At 43.2% G+C, this 27143-nt stretch overlaps 1 protein-coding gene across 2 annotated transcripts in view; it reads right to left on the bottom strand.

The window, feature by feature from the left end:
* Positions 1-27143, bottom strand: part of HECW1 (HECT, C2 and WW domain containing E3 ubiquitin protein ligase 1) — a 331172-nt gene that overhangs the window by 127832 nt on the left and 176197 nt on the right. For both annotated transcript variants that reach the window (XM_075586582.1, XM_075586583.1), the window contains one exon: positions 9759-9853. In XM_075586582.1, coding sequence (XP_075442697.1) covers positions 9759-9853 — 95 coding nt within the window. The remainder of the gene's footprint in view (positions 1-9758; positions 9854-27143) is intronic.

A 27143-nucleotide genomic window follows, 5' to 3' on the forward strand; every position in this document is an offset into this window, starting at 1 on the left:
TGTATCGGGCATACCTTTTAAAGGGTGGGCATACCTTTTAAAGGGAATCACGGAAGGATGTGCGGCTGAGACAAGGACTGTGAGGGGCAGCTGGCCCTTATCACCACGCACAATAAATATGGCTTGTTTACCAAGAACCCCATGGCGTGAGTCTGCAATTACTCTCCTGGGGCACTCACCACCAAGAAGGAGTTCCTCATCAGGACCATCTACCTGCATACGCATAGATCCTGATGAGGTGGAGGCGCTGCACGTGATGTAAGTAGGACTCGACCCACTACCTCAGCTACCTGTCTTATTGACATCCCCGAATACCATCATGCGGGAGACTCAGGAGTCCTGTTGCCTACAGGTGCACCACCACACACAGACATGTAACGGGGCTGGATAGACCACAGGGGCCAATGTGAGATTGGGTGGGTCAGACCAGATGCGAACACGCGTTACACATAAATAACAATATATTGTGGATACAAAAGACAAAATGCATTAGTAATAATTAAATGAATGAACTAGCAGTAACAGTGAGTGTGTGTGTAATACCCATAAAGATAACATTAATTAATCTAATCTGTGAATAAATGTAAGGGGTGGAGAGAATTATTAATGAATGTGCTATATGATGAATGTGCTAAATAAATTGCTAATTTTAAGAAATATACTAGAAAATAAAAAAGGAAATTTTTTATGATGATATAAAAAAATTAATTTTTAAAAAAAAATGTCTTAAAACAAAAATTGGTGTACTGTATAAACCTAAAATAGGAACAAGTAACATAACTTGAATTCAGTAGACAAAATAGGAGTAATAATATTATTAGTGATATTAGCAAATGGAGAGGGAGAAAACCAATTCCCACGAGTGGGGAGAAACCATACTCTGTTTTAACAGAGATAATACTAGTAACCCTCCATAAACAGGGGGATATTTACCAGAACAGGGAGAACACAGGCAGCAAAAGAAGAGCAGACTCAGACCAATGTACTAGTGTCTATACACTCGTTCAAACCTTTAGGTGAAAGCGTGTCGAGGGAATATATCCAAAAGGATTCCCTGACACAGAGAGCTTTGAATCTATCACCACCTAGTTTTGTATCAGGTATAGTCTCAATACCCATAATTTTAAGTTCATTTGGGTTTTTAGAGTGAATCTGAGAGAAGTGCCAGATTGACACTGTGTGCCAGAACCCCTTGAATTTCCCATTTTCCAGCTGGTAACTACCCAAAGCTTGAACAGTACTACTAAGCTTACTTGGGGCTATTAGATTTTTTATACTCATAGCTTTACGGAAAATAAAGGAGAGAGCAGATCTTTTAGATGAGGATCTGAAAGCAAAACCCTCCAATGTCTGTTGACAATATTTTTAATTTTATTTGAGTAACCAGTACATTTTGTAATAAATTTGACACTACCTTCAAAAGAATTCTTATTTTGAGTCTGAGATGTCTGTACTGTGTGCTTAAGTTTAGATTTCATAAGCAGATCCTGACGTTTAGTAGCTCTAACTTTATTAAAGGACTCCTGTATTAAATGTGATTATAACCTTTTTTCCTAAAGCTGTCAATAAGATGACACTACTGCATCTCAAATGTGGGGTCGCGTAGAGACCGTGTGACGTCATCTCAGACGGTCGTGTGGGAGGAGGTCCTGTGTTCTTTGGCACTTTTCCAGCTATTCTGCTTGTGCTTCCATTATTGCACCTTCAAAAGAAGCTCCTTTAACATCAGAGATGCTGAAATGCTGCAGGACTCGTGGCAGGAGTCAGAAGCAGCCAAACCAGGTGCTCAGTATCACGGACGAAATCCCTCTCCCCCACTCCTGTAGATGACGCCCCATACAGATTCTCTCCAATTATACAAAAAATGCAATGACCGGCGCTTCAGGCTACAACAATACTCCAGTCCAATGATTAGTCCATATAGATATGGAAAGTTCTTTTCAATATTCCAGCTGATGGAGCGATGGTGATCCAATTGCTGGCTGCTGGTTCCGAACTCCTAGTATGTAATGGACAAAAAGGAAAAGACCATTGCGCAGCCACAAGAATCCATAAATAACTCCACAACAGATTAAAGTAATGAACTTACAGACTTGCTGTGTTATTGTTCCTTTGAGACAATCTGTGCTTTTAACCTCTTCTCTTCCAGATATCACGAGTCCCACGTGTTGTATGTCTATCCTCCAGGTTTTCTGTCTGTTCACAACATTACCACTTGGTCATAGTTCCCATGTGTTCCCAGAAAGGAAATAACATGAAAGATGATGGTGCAGATTGATGAAAATTTATTACAATAAAAATAAAAAACAGCCAAGGGCTTACTCACATAAACCCGGCTGTGTAAAAACAGCTGACAACGTGCCGTCCGCAGCTTGATACAATCAGGTAGGCAGGCTTCTGGGAGGATGGCGCTATTGTTGTTTGCAAACCCTGAAGTGGCGTCTAACTCTCAGTAGTTACTCTGCGAGATTCGCCCCCTCTATTTGCTATAGCTTCCTCTATCTCAGCTTGAGGTGGCCAGCACTGCAGAATGTGCTCTGCTCACCTCTCTGGGTAACTGCCGTCAGCCCGCGCTAAGCCTCGTGATGTCACACTCTGGCGTCTCTCCTGATCTCTATGCTCCTGCTTCTGAAGACCGTGTCAGTTCTAGCTCCTCCCTGATGAAGTGACCACATTGCGTCACGAAACGCGTATGGAGAGGGAGGAGCTAGGGAGATCACGTTTCGATCCCGGAGAGAGATCTTTATCAAGGGGGTGCGATACTAAGTGTCCTCTAAATGGCATGTCTTAACTCCAAAGGCATCAATGTATTTGTACAGGTCTCTGTGTCTACTTAATAGGCTGTGTCAGAGAGTTATACATCTTATACAGTACCTGTACAGCTGGACAAGAAAACTAAGCAGATTGCAGTCAATCAACCCCACATGAGTGAAGAGGGTAGGTCCATGGTAAGAATTATTCTCAACAGAATTATTATTCGTAAACCAAGAACCAGCCCTTACCAGGAGTCCTGAAGACCCTCATACCAAGGCAGACAAGAAGGGGAAAGGGTGGGGTATCTAAGGGAGGTATGGGTCTACAGAAAACAAAGACGCCACTCACACATGAAAATGTTGCATGTGACATATCTTTCCTGACAACACCAGCAACCCATCTACCCCCCGGATACCGAAGAGAATCACATTATTAATCTCTCGGACTTTGAATTAAATGAACATCACAAAAGTGTCTTGCTTAAAGCCGTCTCCTTTTCCCTTATCGCCAATATGAACGTCTTTGAATAGGTAAAAGACCTTAATATGGCCAGAACCCTTGATATCTCTTCTTTTGATAACCAAGATTGCGGAAACATCAGGAACCTTGTGTCACTGATGGAAGAATCTGAAAGAACGCAAGGAGAAGGCCCTGTTGCTTTGTTCTTAATTAGAACTTTCTGGGGTTAAGGTTTTTTTTCCCCCAGGTGTGTGGGTCTGTATTTTATTTTGTTTTTTTATTTTGTTCTCTTTGTTTATTTATGTTCTTTTCATTAAGATTATACATATTATTTTGTGACACTGTTCTGTGGTCTATTGGACTGTATTTATTGTATAAAATATTATTTCATAACTGATCTGTGGAGCGCTTTGGGTGCATTTTGCTTTTGTCTTTTGGGAGTTCCCCTGTGGGGGGAGTTCTCATCAAATAGGGGCGATTTGAGGAGTGACCCTCACGTGTAGCTGCAAACGGAGTATATATATCTACTACATTTATTGACAGTACAAGCGCAGAAACCTTATCCACCTGTCTCGTGCGTACACTTCCTGCTAGTGCTCTGTCTCCACAATACAACTCTCCATGCTTGTAGTTTCCACCCTACCAGGGTCTGTAGGATTCCTGGTTAGGGCTGGTTCCTTATTTAATAATATTAATTCTGTTTCTCGGTGAGAATAATACTCACCTACGGGACATACCCTCTTCCCTCATGTGGGGTTGATTGACTGCACTCTGCTTAGTATTCTTGTCCAGCTGTACAGGTATAAGATGTATACTGTAACTCTCTGACGCAGCTTATTAAGTAGACACAGAGACTTGTAGAAAACATCTTGATACCTTGGGAGTTGCCATTAGAGGCATTACTCAGGACACTTAGTATTGTGTTGATCTTTCATTATTGAACCAAGCTCTAAGGTCCGTATTATGATGATCTCTAATTGCCATTTGAGGCATAATTTAAGCCATTTGGGATTGCTGTTGGTTTTTGACTACTGAACATATAGAGACTCACCATCTAGTTAATAAAGGTTAATATCAGGTCATAGAGTGCTTTGTGGGATTCTTTTCTCCTTAGGTTTACACCACTGTACATGCACTATCCCATTTGAGCACCATCCCTATATATAGATGTAGCCTCCTGGCTATAGCTGTTTCACTGGCCTCAATACTACATGTCTCGATAGGAACAGGCAGTGTTGGGGTTAAACTCCTGCACAGGGCCTAGCCTGCAGTCGCAGCCTGGATGGTTACAATGTTGCCATAACCAGGGGCAGGCCAATCTGGCAGTTTGGAGAGTCATACCTGGGGAGGGTACAGACAGGGTCACATGCAATGGTGTGATGCCTGTCAGTACCGGGACCTGCCCTGTTATGGGGCAGGAATACAAGCCCCTCCCCCAGGTATAAAAGCTGGCACTCCACCAACATGTTGGTGTGTGTCTTCCCTCCCTCAGTGGAGTGGGAGTGATTCCCTTTGCCCCATCAGGGGTTGAAGGAGCTGAGGAGGGACTCTAGGGGCCTCAAGCTCCTGGGGTCTGCTCCAGGGAAGAGAAGAAGCCTCTGTGTCTGTCTGTGAGAGTATGTGCCTGTGGGGTCCAATCCTGCCTCTGCCAGGATCCTCATGGGATGGAGGCGCTGCACCAGCCTAAGAAGGAAAACCTTGTCCTGTTGCTGCTCCAATACACCACCAGGGGAGCCCTCAGACCTCCTGTAAGACCGCAGGTGAGCTAACAGCACCAGAGAACACCCATGTAGCTGTCACATCTCCTGTAGGGGGTTGGGGGGGGGTGGGGGGGGAAGGAACAGATGCTACATATATGTAGCACAGGTTTCCCCCATCGTCTAGGAGATGTTACTCTGCTACTAAGTTAGTATGGTTCTAGCGTACCTGCGAGGGTCAGAAGAGCTGGGTCAGCTGCGATGTTGAGGAGACCAGGACAGGCTTTTGATGATAATTGACGTTCTTTGATACTTAGCGCCTCCAGCTGTAGTGGTATCCAGGGTGTTAAGAGATCAGTCCCCACTAACGCACACTTCTTCCATCCTACCGAGGGACTGACACTCAGACAGGAGTATGATGAAAGCAAAGGGTCTTTATTCAGCATTCACTGTAGATCTTCCTTACAGCAGTGCATAGGGTCATTAGAGGATACCAGGCCTCTGGATGGTACTGACTTTCATAGTGTGGAGCCTTAGATCTTCCTGGGCCAGCCAGCCGGAGGGCCTGGCTGGCCTCTCTCTCCCACAGGGAGAAGAGACAGACTCCACACCTCCACTTGGTTGGAAGGGTGGAAGATAACAGAACTACATTTAGCACTGCCTCTCTAAGGAACCAGAAGGGGAGGGCTGAAGGTCTGTACCTATACCTGATAGGCTATACACAGGCCATGAGTCACCACCACACTTTTTCACACAGAGAGGAGCATGAGGGGGGTCAAAAAGCCCACAGAATTGCCTGTCACAGCCTAGACTACTAAGGGCTTACGTGACAGGGGGAAGAGACAGGCAGAAAATACTAACCATGTTACATATACAGGTATATATATGTGTGTGTGTGTGTCTGTGTGTGTGTGTGTGTGTGTGTGTGTGTGTGTTTAGGCTGAGCGAGGGTATCTGTCTCGTCTATTAATGTTTCAAAGTACTTTGCTATGTGGAAAGTGGTTAAATGAAAAGCACATTGAAATTAGGGCAAAATTACAAATGTCAAATTGTAAGCATGATGATGTGTTTAGGGAGATTCTATAAGAAAAGTTAAAGATATTTTAATGGGATTTATCCAATTCTAAGGGGGTTACTTATTAAACTGTGATAGTACCAACTGGGGCACTATTGCACGTAAACGCTAATTGATGGGGAGTCAATGGGGAGTTTCTGTGCAGTAGTTTCCCGATTGGCACTATTGCAGTTTATTGAATAACCCCTGTAAGCCTCATCATCGACCGGTTCTGATGTGGAGAAAAATCGTATGTGGTTAACAATCAAAATTAGATTGATATGTCCTAAGTAGTAGCACCGCTGAGTAAATATGGCCTTACTTTTCAGCACACTTTTCTTTGCAAGGACTGGTAAACGCCACAATAAAATGCTAATAAATAAAACATACTCCAAAAATAGATTGTATGAAAGGGAAACCATCCTGCAGAGATAGCAATGGATTTTTTCCCTGTTGATGTTAATGTTTTATTTCTATTGCACTCATTCCCACCCCCCTCCACCTCTCCCCCTGTTTTGTAACTGAGAGACTTTGAGAAATCAGAACTTAGCAGAAGCGACAAAAATCCTTTACGGTCCAAAACCAAATACAAAACCTCTGATTTGTTTATTGGAACCAAAACCCCCACATTATTTAGAGCCAAAACCAAAATCAGAAGACCAGGCCACTGGCATCTTTACAGTGGAGTTGAAATGTTGGGGTGTTTCTCGCCATATCGTTTTAAAAATGATTTAACATTTGTCAGTTCTTTTTTCCCCCTAATTGTTTTCCTGATACTATATACTTCTTGTAAATATTGGTCATGTTTTATTATGCAATGTTAGCATTTTCCTGCTTGTTTACAGGAGATTCTCCCCCCCCCCACCCCATTATTTGGTAAAAATGAAAAACACGGAAATAACCCCCAAAAAACATGTTCAGCCTGGTTGCTTAGTAAAAATAACCCTTCATCTATTCAACAAAAGCATGGGTGTCATGTACCAACTTTTCCTTGGGGCAGAAACTATTCAACTGTGGTGCACAAATAGCATGGCATATTAAAGACTTCTTTATTTTTCTCATCCGATTTTAACACCTTTTGCACCAAGAAATGGCTGATTCATAGACCTCGAAACGAGCGCTACAAGCAAATGTAAGTAAGGTTAACTGAAAGCAAGAACCTTTGTCTGTTGACTTTCACCCCTACTTCTAGCTGTTCAATTCTTTCCATTTTAGAAAGCAATGTTATCTTTCTATAGGCAGCACCACACCGCTTGTTATGGCTCCATCGGGCCTTTCCAGTAGGCAGAGAAACTAAAAGCACACATGGCAAAACAAACACTATCAAATACGATTAGCAATTGGTAATGACGTATGCTATTTACTGGAAATATGCAATGGCTTCCATTCTACAAGGTAAACTGTAGCCTGCAGACCTTCAGGGGAACACATCCCCAAAGGGGATCAATGGGGATATAATGGCTTCACTTAGCAAATAATACCCTACATGAATACCAGCTGATACATAATTCCCCTTGGTGTAGTATCCGCAAGGCCTGACCTGAGTATTAGTTGCACGAAGTCATGCCAATTATGCTAAGTGTATTTGACTGGAATTCTAAGGGGTCAATAAAAGAGAGCAATGTGGGTTTAAAAGCCTTGAGAACGTTCTGATGCCTGTGAACTTCTTCCTGAAACATGTCCTGGTTCAATGAAGCCTCTCCTGCGACCGGCCCAGACGTTGACTTACACACATATCTCCAACAAAGTTGCACAAATCTCCCCAAACGTCAACTGGAAACAGGGCCTTATCAAGCTGTATAATCCAAATAAAGGTTATTCTTTAAAGGGCAGTACTAATGGTGTGTTTAAGGGGTTAAATCCGGGTGACCGATGCCTTCTTTTTGCCCCAAAATCTGACACCTAAAAGTATTTAAAAATATATATTTTAAGTTATTTGCTAAACATGGTGGACTGGGATACAGTATGGGAAGAGTTTGATATCCTCTGGCTTCTCTGTTTTCTGTGATATCATAATGTGCTGACTAAAAGATTTCACAGCAGTGCTGCGGAAAAATGAAATCATACCGTATATGCCGTGATGTATGGGGTCCATTGGGGTTATGAAGGCTTTGTATCAAATTCTACAGTCTGCAAAATTGGGACAAGAAATGGAGCAAAGAAGAAAACTGCACCATATTATTTAACGCAAAAAATCTAATTGGCCCAGATGCACTAAGCTCCATTAAATCAGGGCAAATAACATTAGTTTAACAAATCCACTAAATTAAATATGAAGAAGAAAAAAACAGCCTCTGTTTAACGCATTAGTATACTGTGGTCAGCAGTGGCGTAGCTAGACATGCGTGGGCCCCCGCGCAAATTTTTTTCAGGGCCCCATTAATATTAAACCTGTCTGAATTTTTTTTATCCCTTCCCCTCCTCATTATCTCTCCCCTCATCATCCTCTCCCCCTCCTCCTCATCCCTCCCCATCTTCATCTCTCCCCTCCTTCTCCTCCTCATCTCTCACCCTCCTCTTCCTCACCACCAGCTCTACCCCTCATCATCATCATCACCATCTCTTCCACTCATCATCATCACCATCTCTCCCCGTCATCCTTCACCTCTCCCCCTCATCATCATCATCATCTCTCTCCCTCCTCCTCCATACCTACCTGTGGGTGGTAATAGAGACAGGCGGAGGGGTATGGGGGATGGTATGCAGCGGCGGGCTCCAGGCGTTAAACAGAGGATAAGCCGTTTGAGGAATTAGCAGTTGTTACAGAGGCAGAGCAGGACGGACGGAAGGAGCACGCCCCAGCGGTCTGACCTTGAAGTCTTTCTTACTTCCAGTTTCTGCTGCTAGGGCGCTCATCTCCTGCCGCCCTGCTCTGCCTCTGTAGCAACTGCTTATTCCTCTGCCGGCTTATCCTCTGTTTAACACCGGGGGCCTGCCGCTTCATACCATCTCCTCCGTCTGTCTCTATCTGAAGAGACAGATGGGCCGCCGACAGGGGGAGGGAGATTGGGTCCCCAAAGAGCGCGGGACCCCTGGGCTTTGCCAGGCAGTCTAGGCTATCGGCATAAATTAGCACTGCTTTGCGTTAGTTACAAATAACCTGACAATAATTGATGTCTTTCCGGAGCCTAAAATATCAATCTCTCAATCTCTCTCTCAATCTCTCTCTCAATCTCTCTCTCAATCTCTCTCTCAATCTCTCTCTCTCTCTCTCTCTCTCTCTCTCTCTCTCTCTCTCTCTCTCTCTCTCTCTCTCTCTCTCATGAAATCAATAAGATTTTTTCTTTGTTACATACTGTATGGTGCAGTTATTTCCCCCACTTTTCATTTGATAGAGAGGTCCCAATTTCTTTGATACAATGTTTTTGCCCCAGAATTGCTCAACATTTTGCATTGATAGCAATATACTGTAGCAAGACCTACTGTTTTCAGCACCAGGGCAACCCACGGGACCTGCCCGGTGTACTGTAGGAGGATTTATTGCTGCAGTAGGTCTGACCCGAAAGGAAAAACCCCTCCCCCTCCCCCGCCGCACAACTTAAGCTTGTCAGCCGCAGCTATTGAGACTGTAAGCCTCACTACATTTGTACAAATGCCCATTGGATGTAACTTATCAAAGTAATCCCCGTTGAAATTGAATTTTTCCCCTTGTTAAATCTGTGACAGTATTTTCGCCACCGTTTTGCAGCCGGGGGACCTTGATAATGAACCCCCAATATTTCTGCCTACTCCAGACCTACATTATATGTTCTTGACAGACACACACCACAGCAAATATGGGAGAAATGACTTACAGGTGCAGATGGGTTTTTCACAGTGATGCTGGGAGTTGTCGCACGCAGAGCTCCACTCACACCATGGTAGTACTTAAAACAGATCTTTGTTTCCGCTGAAAGAAAGAAGGAATTGAGTAAATGATTGGACTGAGAGACATGTGTTTAACTAACTGTACATAGAACAGAAATGTATTCTTATATGGTACTCTCATGCTAATAAATTATACAATGGCTGTTGTTTTTGCATATAATTAGCTTTGTGGATATGTGTTAACCTCAGGGAATATAACATCCATTAATGATTGGGATAATGCCCCTTTATTAGCACTGAGTTAACTGAGCTTTGTGGGTCTGGGCCTGAGAGGGTTATGTATCAAAGAGGCAGATTACTCCAGCGCCGGTATGGGTTAGCACACACGATCCGGCGTTAGCTTTCATTGACTTAAATGAGAATTAACGCCAGATCGCGTATGCTAATCCAGGGGTGCGCAAACTTTTTTCTCTGCACCCCCTGCCTGCTCTTCCCCCTCCTGCTCACGCCCCCTCCGCCTCCCCCTTACCATTTCCCCGGAGTTTTCTGACGTCACAAGGGCATGTGACCCGCGCATCATTTGATGCCGCATTACCATGGCGACGCATCGCCAGAAGCTGCCGGAGACAAGGTAAGTGACATACAGAGGCCTCGCGCACTCCCCCAGCATTTAATTTAAATGTTGTGGGGAAGAGCATGTGGCCTCTGTAAGCACTGTGCCCCCCAGTTTGCGCACCCCTGTGCTAACCCATACTGGTGCTTCATGAATGTGCCACAAAGTTTTTTGGTTCCAAAACTAGGACAAACAAAAAATTAAAAAAAAAACCCCATTGCTTTCAATGGCACTGATGATGTTGTTAAATCTAGTGCTATTTTGTCCACATGTTGCTGGCGGTTTTGCTGAGGGTAGACTTCAGGGTCTTTGGGAGTGATGTATTAATACAATTTTGGAGAACCATTTATGCAACTTTGTGCCATTTTCATCTTGTGTCTCTGATTAAGGCATGGGTGCACAAACGTTTGGTGCTGCACCCCTCTGCCTGCTCCCCCAGTGCTCGCGCCCCCCCTTACCCTTGTGCCCGCGTCAAATGACAGCGTGGAGTAATGTGATGTCATGTGATCCCCGTGACGTCATTTGACGCCACGTTGCCATGGCGGTCAGGCGAAGCCAAGGTAACTGAGTTGCAGAGGCCTCGCGCGCTCCCTGGCATTTAATTTAAATGCTTTGGGGTAGAGCTCGGGGCCTCTGTCACCGCCGCGCCCCCCAAAAAAATCTCACCCCTGTATTAAGGTCTGTATTCCAAGTCTTGCCCAATGTGCATCAGCTTGTGAGTTGGGGGCTGTCGATTTGAGGTGTAACATGATTTAACTGATTAAAAATCAATACAATCTATACTTTCTTTGATGCCGATGATTTGCCCCAAAATGGCACCTTATTTGCCTAGATACATAGAGGGTAGTTTTATATCCATTGTATTGGCCGTTTTCAGCCAAAAACGTCTCAAAGAGCCGCTTAGGTGGACATAGAAAAAGGCCCATAGATCCCATTAACCCTATAAGGGATAGGTATCAAAAGGAGTAATTTGTCAAAGTCTTTACATTAAAAAGACAAAATTGTGCGCTTCAAGAAATGTATAATAAAAATATACATCATATACTGTAATGTGTCCTAATAGTCACCAAAGATTTCTTGATAAGAAGGAATTCTAAATGTTAAAAAAAAAAAAACTGTTTAAGACTTGTGTATAGAAAAGTGTACTGTATATAAATATTAAAATAATATAATACAAGTGCAAAAAAACTTCAATGAGTATGTTTCAACAGTGTATCACAATAAATTGTCAGAAATGTGAATATCAAAAAATATACCCAAAGAAATGTATCATACAATAATGTGACAATGGGACAATTATAAGAGGTCATTTTCACTTAATATATCATATTCTATTAGGAAAAAAATATATGCAGAGATTGCCTGTTAGTGTCCCATGAAATAAAAGAGACTGCTTCCTAAAGTCCAAATGTCAGTGATCTTCTCCGCTGGATGCATGCAGCTCTCCATTTGAGGTAATCCACTCTTCTTTACGGATGGGATGATTGGACAGACTTTTAGCTGGCGCCATTGTTTAAGCGGCTGAGGGACACTTTGCCCCGCCTTTTTGTCACTGCATTTCATTGTACTGTAGGTTGAAATTGCCTAAGGTAGGTAATTAGCATCAGTGTAAGGGGATTTTAAGATAAGGGGACTGGGGTAAGGTTTTAGGCTGGGGAATTTTTAGCGTAAGAGGACCGGGTTAAGTTTTTTTGGGCAAGGGTACTGGAGTAAGGTTTTTAGTGTAAGGGGACTGGGGTAAGATTTTTAGCGTAAGGGGACTGGGGTAAGATTTTTAGCTTATGGGGACTGGGGTAAGATTTTTAGGGTAAGGGGACTGGGGTAAGGTTTTTAGGGTAAGGGGACTGGGGTAAGGTTTTTAGCGTAAGGGGACTGGGCTAAGGTCTTTAGGGTAAGGGGATCGGGGTAAGGTTTTTAGGGTAAGGGGACTGGGGTAAGATTTTTAGCGTAAGGGGACTGGGGTAAGATTTTTAGCGTAAGGGGACTGGGGTAAGATTTTTAGCGTATGGGGACTGGGGTAAGGTTTTAAGGGTAAGGGGACTGGGGTAATGTTTTCAGGGTAAGGGGACTGGGGTAAGGTTTTTAGCGTAAGAGGACCGGGTTAAGTTTTTTTGGGCAAGGGGACTGGAGTAAGGTTTTTAGTGTAAGGGGACTGGGGTAAGATTTTTAGCGTAAGGGGACTGGGGTAAGATTTTTAGCTTATGGGGTCTGGGGTAAGGTTTTTAGGGTAAAGGGACTGGGGTAAGGTTTTTAGGGTAAAGGGACTGGGGTAAGGTTTTTAGCGTATGGGGACTGGGGTAAGGTTTTAAGGGTAAGGGGACTGGGGTAATGTTTTTAGGGTAAGGGGACTGGGGTAAGGTTTTTAGCGTAAGGGGACCGGGGTAAGGTTTTTAGGGAAAAGGGACTGGGGTAAGGTTTTTAGCGTATGGGGACTGGGGTAATGTTTTAAGGGTAAGGGGACTGGGGTAATGTTTTTAGGGTAAGGGGACTGGGGTAAGGTTTTTAGCGTAAGGGGACTGGGGTAAGGTTTTTAGGGTAAGGGGACCGGGGTAAGGTTTTTAGGTAAAGGGACTGGGGTAAGGTTTTTAGCGTATGGGGACTGGGGTAAGGTTTTAAGGGTAAGGGGACTGGGGTAATGTTTTTAGGGTAAGGGGACTGGGGTAAGGTTTTTAGCGTAAGGGGACTGGGGTAAGGTTTTTAGGGTAAGAGGACCGGGGTAAGGTTTTTAGGGTAAAGGGACTGGGGTAAGGTTTTTAGCGTATGGGGACTGGGGTAAGGTTTTAAGGGTAAGGGGACTGGGGTAATGTTTTTAGGGTAAGGGGGACTGGGGTAAGGTTTTTAGCGTAAGGGGACTGGGGTAAGGTTTTTAGGGTAAGGGGACCGGGGTAAGGTTTTTAGGGTAAAGGGACTGGGGTAAGGTTTTTAGCGTATGGGGACTGGGGTAAGGTTTTAAGGGTAAGGGGACTGGGGTAAGGTTTTTAGCGTAAGGGGAGTGGGGTAAGGTTTTTAGGGTAAGGGGACCGGGGTAAGGTTATTAGCGTAAGGGGACTGGGGTAAGGCTTTTATGGTACGGGGCTAACCTTGACTGCGAAGCAGCCCATGGCAAGATATCCCTGTGTCGAGGTAAGTGGTGGCTAAATGCTACCGGTTACCCCCCAAATTTTTTTATTGCACTGACAGAGGCCCTACGCTCTTCCCCACAGTAATGAAACTGATTGCCGGGGGAGAGAGCGGGACCACTGTATAAGAGCAGCCCTCCTCATCGACGTTACAGCGCCATGTGATGCTGCGTCGTCCTGGTGACATGACGTCACATGGCGACGCATTGCCATGACAATGCTGCGTCACATGACAATGCTGCATCACATTATATTGCAACGTGGATGGGGAGGGTTGGTAAAAGCTGCACCCCAATCAGACTTTCTGATTGCACCCCTGAATGATGCTGTGGGCGTTTCTGCGCTTTCTTTTTTCTGTTTACCACATTTATTAAAATCTACTGGCTGCAAAACAGGTGCAAAAAAACATGGCACCAGAAATATTAAGGAAACGACATTGCTGTTGAAACTAATAGGATTGTTTCCTATGATAAATCTGGAGCTTTTCTTTTGCATTGTTTTATTTCTGGGGCAAAACTGGAGCTAAAATACATCAACACATTTATCAACCCTTTTAATTGTATTTTTATCACTGATTAATCTGATGCTCTTCTTGGTACTCTTACTGCCCTAGTTCGGTAGCCAGGGTGTAATTAAGGCAAAAGTGGTGCAATCAATAGGATTTTTTTCTTTCAGAAATCTGGAGCTATGTCTTTGCCCCAGATTTGCTCACTTGTGCCTTGATACATACTGTATACCCTATGGCAAGTCTATGGGGTATATGTATCATGGCAAAAGCGAAGCAATTCTGGAGAAATTAACTGAACTATATGTATCAAAGAAACAAATACCCTTGAAAGAAATATGATTTTTGACGTTGATACATCTGGTGCAGTATGTTTTACCCAGATTTGCTCCACTTTCGCTTTGAAACATCTATCAAAGTCTCCCGGGTGCAAAAGTGGGGCAAAACTGGAGCAACAAAATAGCACCAAATGTACTAAGGCAAAAATCCCATTGTTTCTAATGGGATTCTTTTCTATTATAAATGTCTGCACATTTTTGCCCCACTTTTGCTGCAGGGAGATGTTCATACATCAGCCTCATAGACCCCTATGTATCAAGGACATTTTAGAGCAATACCTGGAGATTTTTTCCCTGCCTCTGTGTATCAAAAGCATGTTACTCCAATTTTGCTCCGTCTGCCCTATCTTGCACCATGGGATGTGTCAGTAGGAGGAGTTGGGGGGAGTGTCAATGGAGAAGTTGGGGGGAGTGTCAGTAGGAGAAGTTGGGGTGTCAATAGGAGTTGGGGGGGAGTGTCAGTAGGAGGAGTTGGGGGGGAGTGTCAGAAGGAGGAGTTGGGGGGGGAGTGTCAGTAGGAGCTGTTGGGGGGAGTGTCAATAGGAGGAGTTGGGGGGAGTGTCAGTAGGAGGAGTTGGGGGGGAGTGTCAGAAGGAGGAGTTGGGGGGGGAGTGTCAGTAGGAGCTGTTGGGGGGAGTGTCAATAGGAGGAGTTGGGGGGAGTGTCAGTAGGAGGAGTTGGGGGGGAGTGTCAGTAGGAGGAGTTGGGGGGGAGTGTCAGTAGGAGGAGTTGGCGGGAGTGTCAGTAGGAGACGTTGGGGGGAGTGTCAGTAGGAGACGTTGGGGGGAGTGTCAGTAGGAGGAGTTGCAGGAATGTCAGTAGGAGGAGTTGGGGGGGGATTTGTATGGTGCACAGATAATAATGAGATGTATCACAGTCTGCGTCTCTCTGTTCTACTCTTTTTGACTTATTTGCCCCCCAAATCCCCCATATCTGACGTGGTGTAAGTCTACCAGACTGCATCAGATGAAAGACACAGTTCTTACACTTGCTGCATCTTTGCTCCACAAAACTGAGCAGTGTTCTACAGTACATTGATACATAGACCTTATCGTTTCTTGTAAGCCTGCAAGCCTGGATGTCCATCAGTGCCATGATGATTACCAATCCCCTCTACTAGCCGTGACACAGATCTGTTTGGCTCAACATTGGTGGATTGTTACGGCACAGAGATAAAGGTGAAACACTGACAGCAAGACACTCAGGTATTATACATGTCCTTAATATAATGGGTGTGCTACAAAGCCTTGTGAACACACTGCCCCCACCACTTATTGGCACAAGTGATGAAGCATGTTCCAATAAGCGTTCTTGCTACATGTAGCAAATATAGCGTTCTTGCTACATGTATCAAATATAGCGTTCTTGCTACATGTATCAAATATAGCGTTCTTGCTACATGGTTCAAAGTCTCCCTGCTGCAACACTGGGGCAAAAACACAACACTAGTTACTGTATTAACGAGGAAAATCTCATTGGAAGGCAATGTTTTGCCCTGATAAATTTGTTGGAATGGGACGAATGGACGCGGCCGTTTTGCCGGAGACATTTAGCCACCACCATTCAGACGCAGATGGACACGTTGCTGCCACCTTTTTGCCACTGGACGTTTCAGCACCAAGCATTATGATTAGGGATTTTTAGTGTAAGAGGATCAGGGTAAGGTTTTTAGGCTAAGGGGGTTTTATGGGTAAGGGGTTTTTAGGGTAAGGGGGTCTGGGTAAGGTTTTAAGGCTAAGGGGTTTTATAAGTATGGTGTTTTTAGGGTAAAGGATAACATTTTCAGGGGAAGAGGTTTTGAGGCTAAGGGTAGGGGCTTACCTTGGTGGCGAAGCGGGCGGTGGCGAGATTTCCCTTTGGTGAGCTGAGTGGCGGCTAAATGCTGGCGACGACTTCGTTGCCACGAAACAGCCGTGACCAAACATTCTATACCGTAACTTTGGTGTCGTTTTTTAGCTCCAGTTTGCAGCATGCGAGACTTTGATCTGTAGGTCCCTTAAAATGTTATTCTATGAGGCATACAGTATGTATCAAAGCAGAAGTGGAGCAATTCTGGGCAAAATAATAGTACTGTATGTATCAAAGAAAAAAGCCCAATTGAAATTAGGAGGACGCTGTTCTTTGATACACCTTGTGTAGTCTTTTGTCCCAGAATTGCTCCACTTTTGTCTTTATTCATATGCCCCTATGAGCTCCGGAAATGGAATGCAAGGATATGCACTTGATATTGACATTTCATTGAGGTTTGAGATTGCCGAAGATTTGCATCATTTTATAGACTGGGGGGGGGGGGGGGGGGGAGTTGTGTTACTTACTACAGTCTCGTGACTGCAAAACTGGGGAACAGCCAGTGCCAAAGAATTGCACAGATCTATCAAAGAAATAAAATTCCATCATTTTGCTAGGGCAGAGGTGGCTAATGCCAGTCCTCAAGGGCCACCAACAGGTCAGGTTTTCAGGACAGGTGGCTCAGTTATTATGACTGAGCCACTGATTGAGCCACCTGTGCTGAAGCAGGGATATCCTGAAAACCTGACCTATTGACCTATTGGTGGCTCTTGAGGACTGGTTGGCCACCCCTGTTCTATGGTTATTTAACTATGGTGCTTAACACTATTTTTCCACCTACAGTACAGTACAGTATGTTGCAGTCTTTAGGAAATACACACACACACACACACACACACACACACACACACACACACACACACACACACACACACACACACACACACACACACACACACACACACACACACATCACACACACAATAGTTTGGTACTGCACATACATTGGCTCTCTGAGCGGTTAAATACAAAGTGGACAAGGTGCACCTTAAGAAAAGTTAAACAATGTAAAGACGTAAAAGGAGATTTTGTTGACTGACTTTTACAAGGTCATGCAGATCCCAGCACGAAACAAGATCTCCCCCGTTTCTCAGTCTCCATGACCAATTCTCTGCAGGAGTATTATAGGAGCTGCAAATGTGAATGTGTTGTTTCAGCTTTTCTCACTCTCGTAGTGTAGGCGGATGTAATTGATCTGGATGATCATGCTGTGTTCCCAAATGGATAGTCCAGAAAGCACTGCCTCGGCCTCTACAATTTCCCCAAAACATGTAATTTGTCAGCAGCAGATCATTTGTGGTACGCAGGCTAAGAGCTCACAATGTCAAATAATTATGTTAGCAGTGCAGATGATACCCTGAAGACATCTGGTTTGGAACTTGTTTTAAAACTTCAATTCACTGAGATATTGTTTTAGCCGTAAAACTGCATTGCAATTGCATAGTTTATTTAAAGGCAACATGAATGTTCAGCACCAATTTCTTGGAAATCTATCAGATATAAACCAACTACTTTGTGTTGTGTTTTCCAAATACAACTTTATTGAGATACTGTACTTTACCATTTAGGGGTCTATTAACGAAACACTCCCAAATGCAAAACTGGAGCAATATCGATGCAAAAACAACCAGTTTTATTAAAGAAAATAATTCCCTTTAATTTTCACTGGGATTCATTTTTTTAAAAATAAAGTTGCTGGTTTTTAGATCAGTTTTCCTGCAGATCTGCCTCCAAGAGACTTTGATTAAAAGTACCTTTAATTATGGTATATTAATTTCTAGCAAGCTTTTCATGTATGTCTGGATACAGTACTGCTAGCAACTGATTACTTTATAACTACACATTTTTAGGTGTTACTGCACCGACACACTTTATTCGAGCAAATACCCAGTATGTACCTGGCAGATACCTGGAATGCGCCGCTCCTCACCTCTGGCAAGCCCCGTTGCGTTTGCCTTCCCAGCCTGGGTTCATGCCTGGCTGACGGGCGGCTGATCTGTTAAATGATAATGATTAGGATTTAATAGGCTGCAATGCTTCGCGTGTCTACCAGATGGCATAAATTCATGAATTGTAATGCAGTATATATATATATACTGTGCAGTATTGCAGCCAGCGGGAATAAAATGCTTCAATCCCTGCTTGGAAAATACCTCAATGCACTCGGGCAGAAAACAGTCACAAACCTCAATACACCCGGGTATACCCGAATTCGTGGGACTAGCCGAGCTCGAATAAAGTGTGTCGCCAGTGTACCATCTGGTTGGTTATTCGGCTGTGTAACTGGATCATTGGCATGTCAAAGAGGACATCCAAGCTGGCGATTTTGTTTGTTATTGTTTTTTTAACAAAGGATTGAAGCAGGAGATCTCTGAGCTGAACCCCATGAATTTCAGCTCCGTGGACACCATGCTTCTAAAGATTCTTACCTCCGTAAGGGCTGCTGGTAGCCACTCCGCTCAGCTAGCAAGGATCACATAGTGGCATAGTTTCCTATCTCCCATGCCCTGTGGGCCAATAGAAAGCCGTGACATCATCAGGTTCGACTTCCTAATGGCTCACGTGACCAGGGGCTTTGGATACCGGCCCTCCCTTTGGAGGTCTGTATCTCAGGAAGCAAGGGGCTCCAGAGCTGAAATCAATGGGGTCCAGCTCTGGAGACATCCTGCTTTAATCCTATTTTGAAAAACAGTAATTTAAAAAAAAAAGCATGAATTGCTCCTTTTTTTTGGTTTCAAATAGTTGTATTAGATTTTCCAGATTGTAGCGCAATAGTAACACAAAACAATAATGACAATAATAATAACAATAATATTAACACTACTATTAATAATAATAGTAAAAACAGGACCAATAATAATACTAATAACAATAATCAACAGACAATACTATCAAGTGACAATATCGAGTAGTGTTCAATACAATACTAAAACATTTTTACAATATAGTTTCCAGCACTATAAAAGAAAATAGGCACCGTTCCAACTCGGATGCATATATTTATCCTTTGGTTGTTACACGCTAAACCTCATTCATTAATCATTAATCATCAATCATTAATCCAGGTTCCCAAAATTGTATAGCATTTCTCAGTGGATTGTTTTAGAAAAGCTGATAATCTTTCCATTAACCTTATCTCATTGATTCTTCTTTCTACTGTTAACCTGGAGGGGGGAGATGGCTTTTCCAAGCAGCAGCCACCGAGCTTCTGGCGGCAGTCATAATATGAGAGATTAGTCATCTTGTAGAGAGGTTTAAATCCTCTATTGGTTTTACCAATAGATAAGTTATGGGATCTAAAGGGATCTTGACCCAGTTATAGTGTCAATAATTTCTTGGATATTTATCGAACATTTTTGTATAATTGGGCAGTTCCACCAAATGTGAACCATATCCCCGACAGATCCTCATCTTCTCCAGCATTAATCGGAGGATTCGGGAAATATTTGTTTGAGCCTTTTTGTGTAAGGCCTCAGGCTTTTTGCCTCGGGCTGCGCTGAGCCGTGATCCTGCTCTGCCTCGCCTGCTCAATCTGGTGCTTTTTTGTGTCCTGGCAGGTGAGGCAGTGTGCGCGCTTTGGGGGCGGGGCGGAGGTGGGGCGAAGGCGTGACGGAGGTGGAGCGAAGGCGTGGCGGGAGGCGGGGCTAGTTCCCTCGCTCCCATTGGATGTTTGCGGTCACGTGACCTCTCCTCCGCTCCCCTCAGCGCGAAAAATGAAACCTGCATGTCTCCTGAAATTTTCGGAGCCTCCGCACGCATGCGGAAGTGTGCGGAAGCGGCTCCTAAAGCCGCGCTGATTGCAGATGCAGGGGGTAAGTGCATCTGCTCAGTGCGGCTCAGCGTGGCTCAGCGGGGTCTGCTTTACCATGTCCCAAGGCCTAAGATACCACTGGTATATCATTTTATAAACGTTCTCTTTGGTTATAGTGCATAGAGATGTTTTGGACGCGTTCTCCCAGATATCGCTCCAATCATCCCTATCAATTTCGACTCCCAGATGGCAAGCCCATTTAGACATACTGTATATTTATGGTCTGTAGTGTTTCCTGCTGCTTCGATCCCTGCATATATCTTTATTATTAGACCCTTCTGATAGGTGCCTTTATTGCACAGATGCTCGAAATCAGACATCTCTGGGAAGTCGAGTTTGTTTGATAGTTTGTAAAGGAAGTGTCTAATTTGGAGGTACTTGAATGGGGACATAGCTGGGGGGGGAAGGTAAATTTAGCAGAAAGTTCCTGGTAGGTCAAAAAATTTCCTTTGTGGAGAAAATCTCCTATCGTTGTTAGATTGTTGTTTTTAAATAAGTTGAAACAATTTGTGTCACATCCTGGAGGTAAATCCAGGTTATCAAATATTGGGGTGAGTTGGTATACCCCAGTTACATAGTTACATAGTTACATAGTTACATAGTAGATGAGGTTGAAAAAAGACGTACGTCCATCAAGTTCAACCTATGCTAAATTCAGACAACAGATACTTTATTCTATACTTACTTATTGATCCAGAGGAAGGCAAACAAAAAACCCCATTAAGGGGAAAAATTAATTCCTTCCTGACTCCAAGAATTGGCAATCGGATTAATCCCTGGATCAACATCCTTCCCATGTTTACTTATTTGGTACATCCCTGTATACCATTCCCATCTAAAAAGATGTCCAACCTTTTTTTGAACAAATCTATTGTATCTGCCATCACAGTCTCCATGGGTAATGAATTCCACATTTTTACTGCCCTTACTGTAAAGAACCCTTTCCTTTGTTGCTGGTGAAATTTCCTTTCCTCCAACCTTAAGGGATGGCCCCGAGTCCTTTGTACTGCCTGTGTGATGAATAGTTCTTTTGAAAGCTCCTTGTATTGTCCCTGAATATATTTGTATATAGTTATCATATCCCCTCTTAGACGCCTCTTTTCTAATGTAAATAAATCCAATATAGCTAGCCTCTCCTCATAAGTTAGAATGTCCATCCCCTTATTAATTTGGTGGCTCTTCTCTGCACTCTCTCTAGTTCCATAATGTCTTTTCTTAGGATTGGTGCCCAAAATTGTACTCCATATTCAAGGTGTGGTCTTACTAATGCTTTGTAAAGGTGCATAATTATGTCTACTTCCCTTCCATCCATTGCCCGTTTGATGCAAGATAAGATCTTGTTTGCCTTTGCAGCTACTGCATGACATTGGGCACTATTGCTAAGCCTGCTGTCTATAAGCACTCCTAAATCCTTCTCCATCAAGGATTCCCCCAATATATCTCCATTTAATTTGTAAGTCGCCTTTTTATTCTTGCATCCCAAAGGCATAACCTTACATTTATCTGTATTAAACCTCATTTGCCATTTACCTGCCCACGTTTCCAGTCTCTCCAAGTCCTTCTGAAGAGAAATTTCATCCTGCTCTGATTCTATTACCTTACACAATTTAGTATCATCAGTAAAGATGGAGACTTTGCTCTCGATCCCAACCTCAAGGTCATTAATAAACAAGTTAAAAAGCAGGGGTCCCAATACCGATCCTTGAGGTACTCCAGTTGAAAGTTTATATTTTCTTCTAACTTTGCTCCACGTATCTAGGGTTAGCTTCATTGGTCCTAGCAATAGTTGTGTCTTAGTAAGCCTCCTTTTCTCTTCGGAACAAAGTGAAAATGGTGGAAGGCAGTCTTTTGAGTATTGGACTTCTATATCTACCCAGCAAACTTGGTTCAGACTGACATTCCATACCACTACCTGTCTAAGCTGGGCCACCTGGTAGTAGCGTGCCAGGGACACCCAATCCTCCTCTGTCTTTAGAGGCCAGCAGTACCGACCTAGCTACTCTAGCTCTTTTGTTATGCCAAATAAATTTGAATATCCTATTCTGTTTATCTCTTAATTCGGCTTTTGGAACATGGATCAGAAGTGATTGAAAAAGATAAAGTAACATAGGTAGGATATTCATCTTTATTGAGGTTATTCTTCCTATCCAGGATATGTGATGCTTGTTCCACTCCAGCAAGTCTTTTTTTATTTTATCAATTTGGAGGGGGGTGGGGGGTAGTTGCATTGGTATACATTTTCGGATTTTCTAGTGATGTTGATCCCTAGATATTTGATGTGAGAAGTTTTCCATCTATATTTTAAAAAAATTTGTAGAGGTCTAACCTCCTCATCTGGAAGGGAGATATTGAGGATCTCTGACTTGTCATTATTGATCTTATAGCCTGAAAGTTTGCCGAATTGTAAGCATGTCTTCTGTAAATTTGGGAGTGAGCATACAGGAATGGCCAGCGTTAGAATAACATCGTCCACAAACAATGAGATTTTGTAGTTTCTCCATCCTATATCTATCCCCTGTATATCTGAATTTAATCTGATCTTAGATGCTAGGGGTTTGATTGAGAGAGTGAAGAGTAGAGGAGATAGGGGGCAGCCTTATCTAGTTCTGTTTTTCTGTCTATGGTTTCTAGCTTGGATCCTGGTAGTTTAACTAGTGCTCTAGGTGACTGATACAGGGCTATGCCTCCTCCAGAAACGGGACTATAAAACCAAAGAACTGCATAGCTCCATCCAAGAACCTCTAGTTGATGCTATCAAAAGTCTTTTCTGCATCAAGGCTTAGCAGAATAGCCTTAGTCTTAGTTGAATGGATATGTTCTAATATATCTATTACTTTTCTCGTGTTATTGGAGGTGTACCTTCCGGATACGAAGCCTACCTGGTCTATGTTTATTAACCTAGGTAGAATAGGGGTTAGCCTATCAGCCAGGATTTTGCTGTAAATTTGTATATCTGAGTATAATAGTGCGATAGGTCTATAGCTGCCGCACTGGAGAGGGTCACATCCCGGTTTATGAATAATGGACGGGTTAGCAGTAGTCATTGTTGTTGGGATTGGCTTCTTTCTAAGAATGAATTGAACATCTCTAGGAGAAATGGAGAAAAAGCTGGGAGGAAATTTTAATAATAGATATTTGATAGCCCACCTGGGCCTGGTGATTTTGCATTTTTAAGATTTTTGACTACCTTAGCCAGTTCTATCTGCGTGATTTTCCCGTTTAGACTCATTTTTTCAGCGGCCGTCAGTTTTGGGAGATCGCAGCTTTCTAAATATTTTGCTATAGCCTCTGAATTTGACGGCAGTGGGCAGCCCTCCGAACAGTTTAGGTTATAAAACTTTGTATAAAAGCTTGCGAATTCGCACGCAATCTCCTGTTCATCATATGATATTGCACCATTACTTCGTCTAATGGAGGGTATTTGTGTTTAATTTTCATGCCTCTCGGTTTTCTAGCCAGCAACCTATCCGCTTATTTCCTTTGTCATAATATAGTTGTCTAGTCCAGTTTATTGCTTTTTCTACCTCTTCTAATTGTATTTTTTTGAGCTCTGTTCTTGTATTAGTCAGGGCCCTGTACAGTGTCGCTGATGGTTTTGCTTTATGCTCTTGCTCTAGGCCATGGATCTTTTCTCTCAGTTCTTTATACAATTTTTGTCTGGATTTTTTCTTATGGGTGGCTATAGATATTATGACTCCACGTATAGTAGCTTTGTGAGCTTCCCATAATATTGCGGGGGAGTCTACCGTACCTTTATTAAAATTAAATTATTCCCCTAAAGATAGTGTTATTTTTTTTTTAACAACTTCTGGGTTATTGAGAATAGACTCATTTAACCTCCAATTAAATAGATTGCTTCTATTGAAAGGGGCTGTTAGGGTCATATCAACCGGGGCATGGGCTGACCAGGTAATTAATCCGATACGCGATTGCAGTGTAGCTTTAAGAATATTTGTAGCTAAAAGGAATTAATCGAGCCAGGAATAGGTCTAATGGGGAGTTGAGTAAAAGGAGTAATCCCTTTGACCTTGGTGTTTAGCTCTCCAAACATCCACTATTGCAAAATGAGTCTGACCTTGTGTTGTAGACTTATCTAGTCTTGGGATAGGACCATATTAATAGCTCCTCCCAGAACCAGAGAGAATAAACATTGGGGTTCAACTGACTCCAGTACCTTCAACAAAAATTCAGCTTGGTTGTCATGTGGAGGGTGTACATTAATAAATAAATATTACTGTAGAGCCCTCTAGGGACCCATGTATAATTTGGAATCTGCCTTCTGGGTCTGTAATCACTTTCTCTGCTTTGAACTGGGCCCCCGTTTAATTAGAATAGCCCCTCCTCTCTTTTTGCTACTAAAATATGAGTAGAACGCGGTTTGGTATAGTTTTCTGAATGTATTTGGGGGTCTTGGGAGTCGAAATCGGTTTCCTGGATATATAGAATATCTCTCTTTGACTTTTTAAATTCTTGGAGGGCTAATTTTCTTTTTCTACTGTATTTGAATGAAGGCCTTTCACATTAAGCGAAATGACCGTTATTGGAGTACGATTAGCCATTGGGTGGGGGTTTTTGGCTCTGATTCGAACTGGGAGAATTGTAATGATACATTTTGCTCCTTGGTGGAGGAAGGGGGAGGGGGAAGGGGGAAATGAGTGACACATGTAAAGTTCCTTTCCAATAATACCTTTGGATATATGTCAGCGTGTTTATTTAACAGTTTGTTATCTAGCTGGTTTTAATTATAATAGGATTTTTAATATCAACTTAGCAGGTTGGGGGAGAGGGGGGTGGGCAGATGGGACTTTAGCATAGATATCAAGTAAATTCTATTGAAACAGTTCGGTTGGATATACACAAAACATACCTGAAAACAGATTGCTATCCAGTTGGTATTAGTGTTTGAAGGCCTCGTGTGAACAGTAGCAGTTTAGCATATCTGAGATTCTGTTAGCACATAGAACTTTTTAGGACAACATATATGTCTCTTCTGGGGCTGGGAGTATTAAGGGGGGTGGGGAGGAAAGGAGTAAGGGGAGGAGTGAGGGAAAGGGGGGAGAGGTGGGGAGGGGACAGTGGAGGCGAGAGGGTGAGGAGTGGGGGAGGGGAAGAATGCAAGAAAGGGGATAGAGATAGATCATTGACATAAATGTCTCATGTAGAATACGTTTCGAACAGTTCAATTGAATCTATACCAACATAATTGCTAACAGTTTGTTAACTGTTTGTTTTGTCATTGATATTAGCTTGGTTGGTTAGAGGGGGAGGGGATGGGGGGCCGCGTATGGAGGGGAGGAACATAACATTATTTTAGATGTCACAGAAAAAGTTCGGGGGGAAGGGGAAAGGGTTTGGGGGGAGGGGTTGTGTGGTTGGGTTGAAGGTTATTAGCCGAATACAGTAATATTTGTATTCACAACTTAACGGGTTAACTAATATACAACAATCTCTAAATGCTCCTAAGCACTCCCCAGCGCTTTAGGTTACTTATAAACCTTATATAATAATATGTTTTTAGTGGGGAACACAAAGGGCAACAAACAGAGAGAGGGACAAAACGTGTGACCCTACATAACTTGCTCTTATCGCTAAACAAGATAATCTTATTCTAAACATATCTATGAAAAAAGTTTTGTGAGGAACTATTAACACGACTCGACCATGTTCTTTTTTTTTTTTTTTATAGTTAAAAGTATTTCTTCTGTTTTCCAAATACAGTATACAGTTTGTGGTTTCCAACTACTACGAGCTCAATGGGGTATAGAGAATTAGAAAAATAGGAAAACTTCTGCAGTTAAATCAACATACATATCTGCGAGTAGGAAATTGACAACCCAAAAGCCTGGAAACTTGAGAGCCCATAACACTGTAAGTCAGAGTGATCAGGAACAACTGTCCCTAGGCCTTCGGCTGGCAATTTATCCACCTGTGGGAGAGGTCCAGACGTCACAAGGATTGTATCTCTTTTGCAAACCAGCTCGAATTCCAACTTGGAGTGACCACCTCTTCCAACATTTTTTCGAATTCCAACTTGGCAGAGCAAGCAAAAAAGAGAAAGTAGTAGAATGTATTTCCATGGACTTGGTTTTGGATGGCGCGAAGCCAGTCGAAGTGGGTTCACTTGGTTTGTCTTTGTTGGTTCTGATTATGGACAGCCAACCTTTCTGAGGTACGAGGTGGGCCCCCCTGGCGGTTCGCTCTTTGTGGCTTCTGCTGCGTTTGTGGGTCGCTAGTGGCTTGAGTTGGTGATTGGTCGAGTGCTTGCATAAAATTCTCAGCTTCTTCGGGATACCTGAGTGCGATGTATTTTCGATTCCTTATCACTGAGAGTTTGAACGGGAATCCTCATCTGTACTTAATTCCTTTTTCTCTCAGGAGTGACGTTAGTGGCTTTAATTCTCGCTGATGCGCCACGGTAAGCCTATATTATACATCCTCTCTAACTGTGCATGCAATGTATTGTATGTAATGTATACCCTGTTCATTTATGTAACTATATTTTTAACCATGTATTATTTGTCATATTAACTTTGTCCAGGACATACTTGAAAACGAGAGGTAACTTGCGATGTATCACTTTCTGGTCATTTTTTAAAATAAATAAATAACCTCTTGAAAGATCATTGAAAATTTGCAAGGTGATATCTTCAAAGGTGATGTCGCCTTTTATTCTACAGTAATTAACAATCTTGTCTTTTGTGGGGTAATGGTGACAGCAGGGGGTGGTACATCCTGTTGTAGCTGGGAGAACGGGGTGCCCGCCTTTTGGCTGTACTTAAGGGCAGGACCGCCCTAAAGTTAGGAGGTTGTGCCTTCCCCCACTTGAGGAAGGCAGTTCACACATTGGAGAGGCTGCATATTGGGCCTACTCTATTGCTCTTCACCCTGGGGGAAAGTGAGTGTGTACCTTACCTCTGCCTCCGCTAGGGAGGTGGGGAAGAGCTAGGACGGCTGTGGGTGCACTTGGCCTGTAGTGACGGTCCAGGGACCATCATCCAGTGAATACTGACAGACTGTATCCGGCAGAAGACTGCTGTGTAACTGTTACTGCAGAGTGCAGTAATAAAATAGTTCCTGTTTGCAATATACCTCCTGCCTGGTGCGTGACCTTACTGGGGGGAGAGTTATAGTTCTACCG

The sequence above is a fragment of the Ascaphus truei genome, chromosome 2, assembly GCF_040206685.1.
Source record: "Ascaphus truei isolate aAscTru1 chromosome 2, aAscTru1.hap1, whole genome shotgun sequence".
Lineage (NCBI taxonomy): Eukaryota > Metazoa > Chordata > Amphibia > Anura > Ascaphidae > Ascaphus > Ascaphus truei.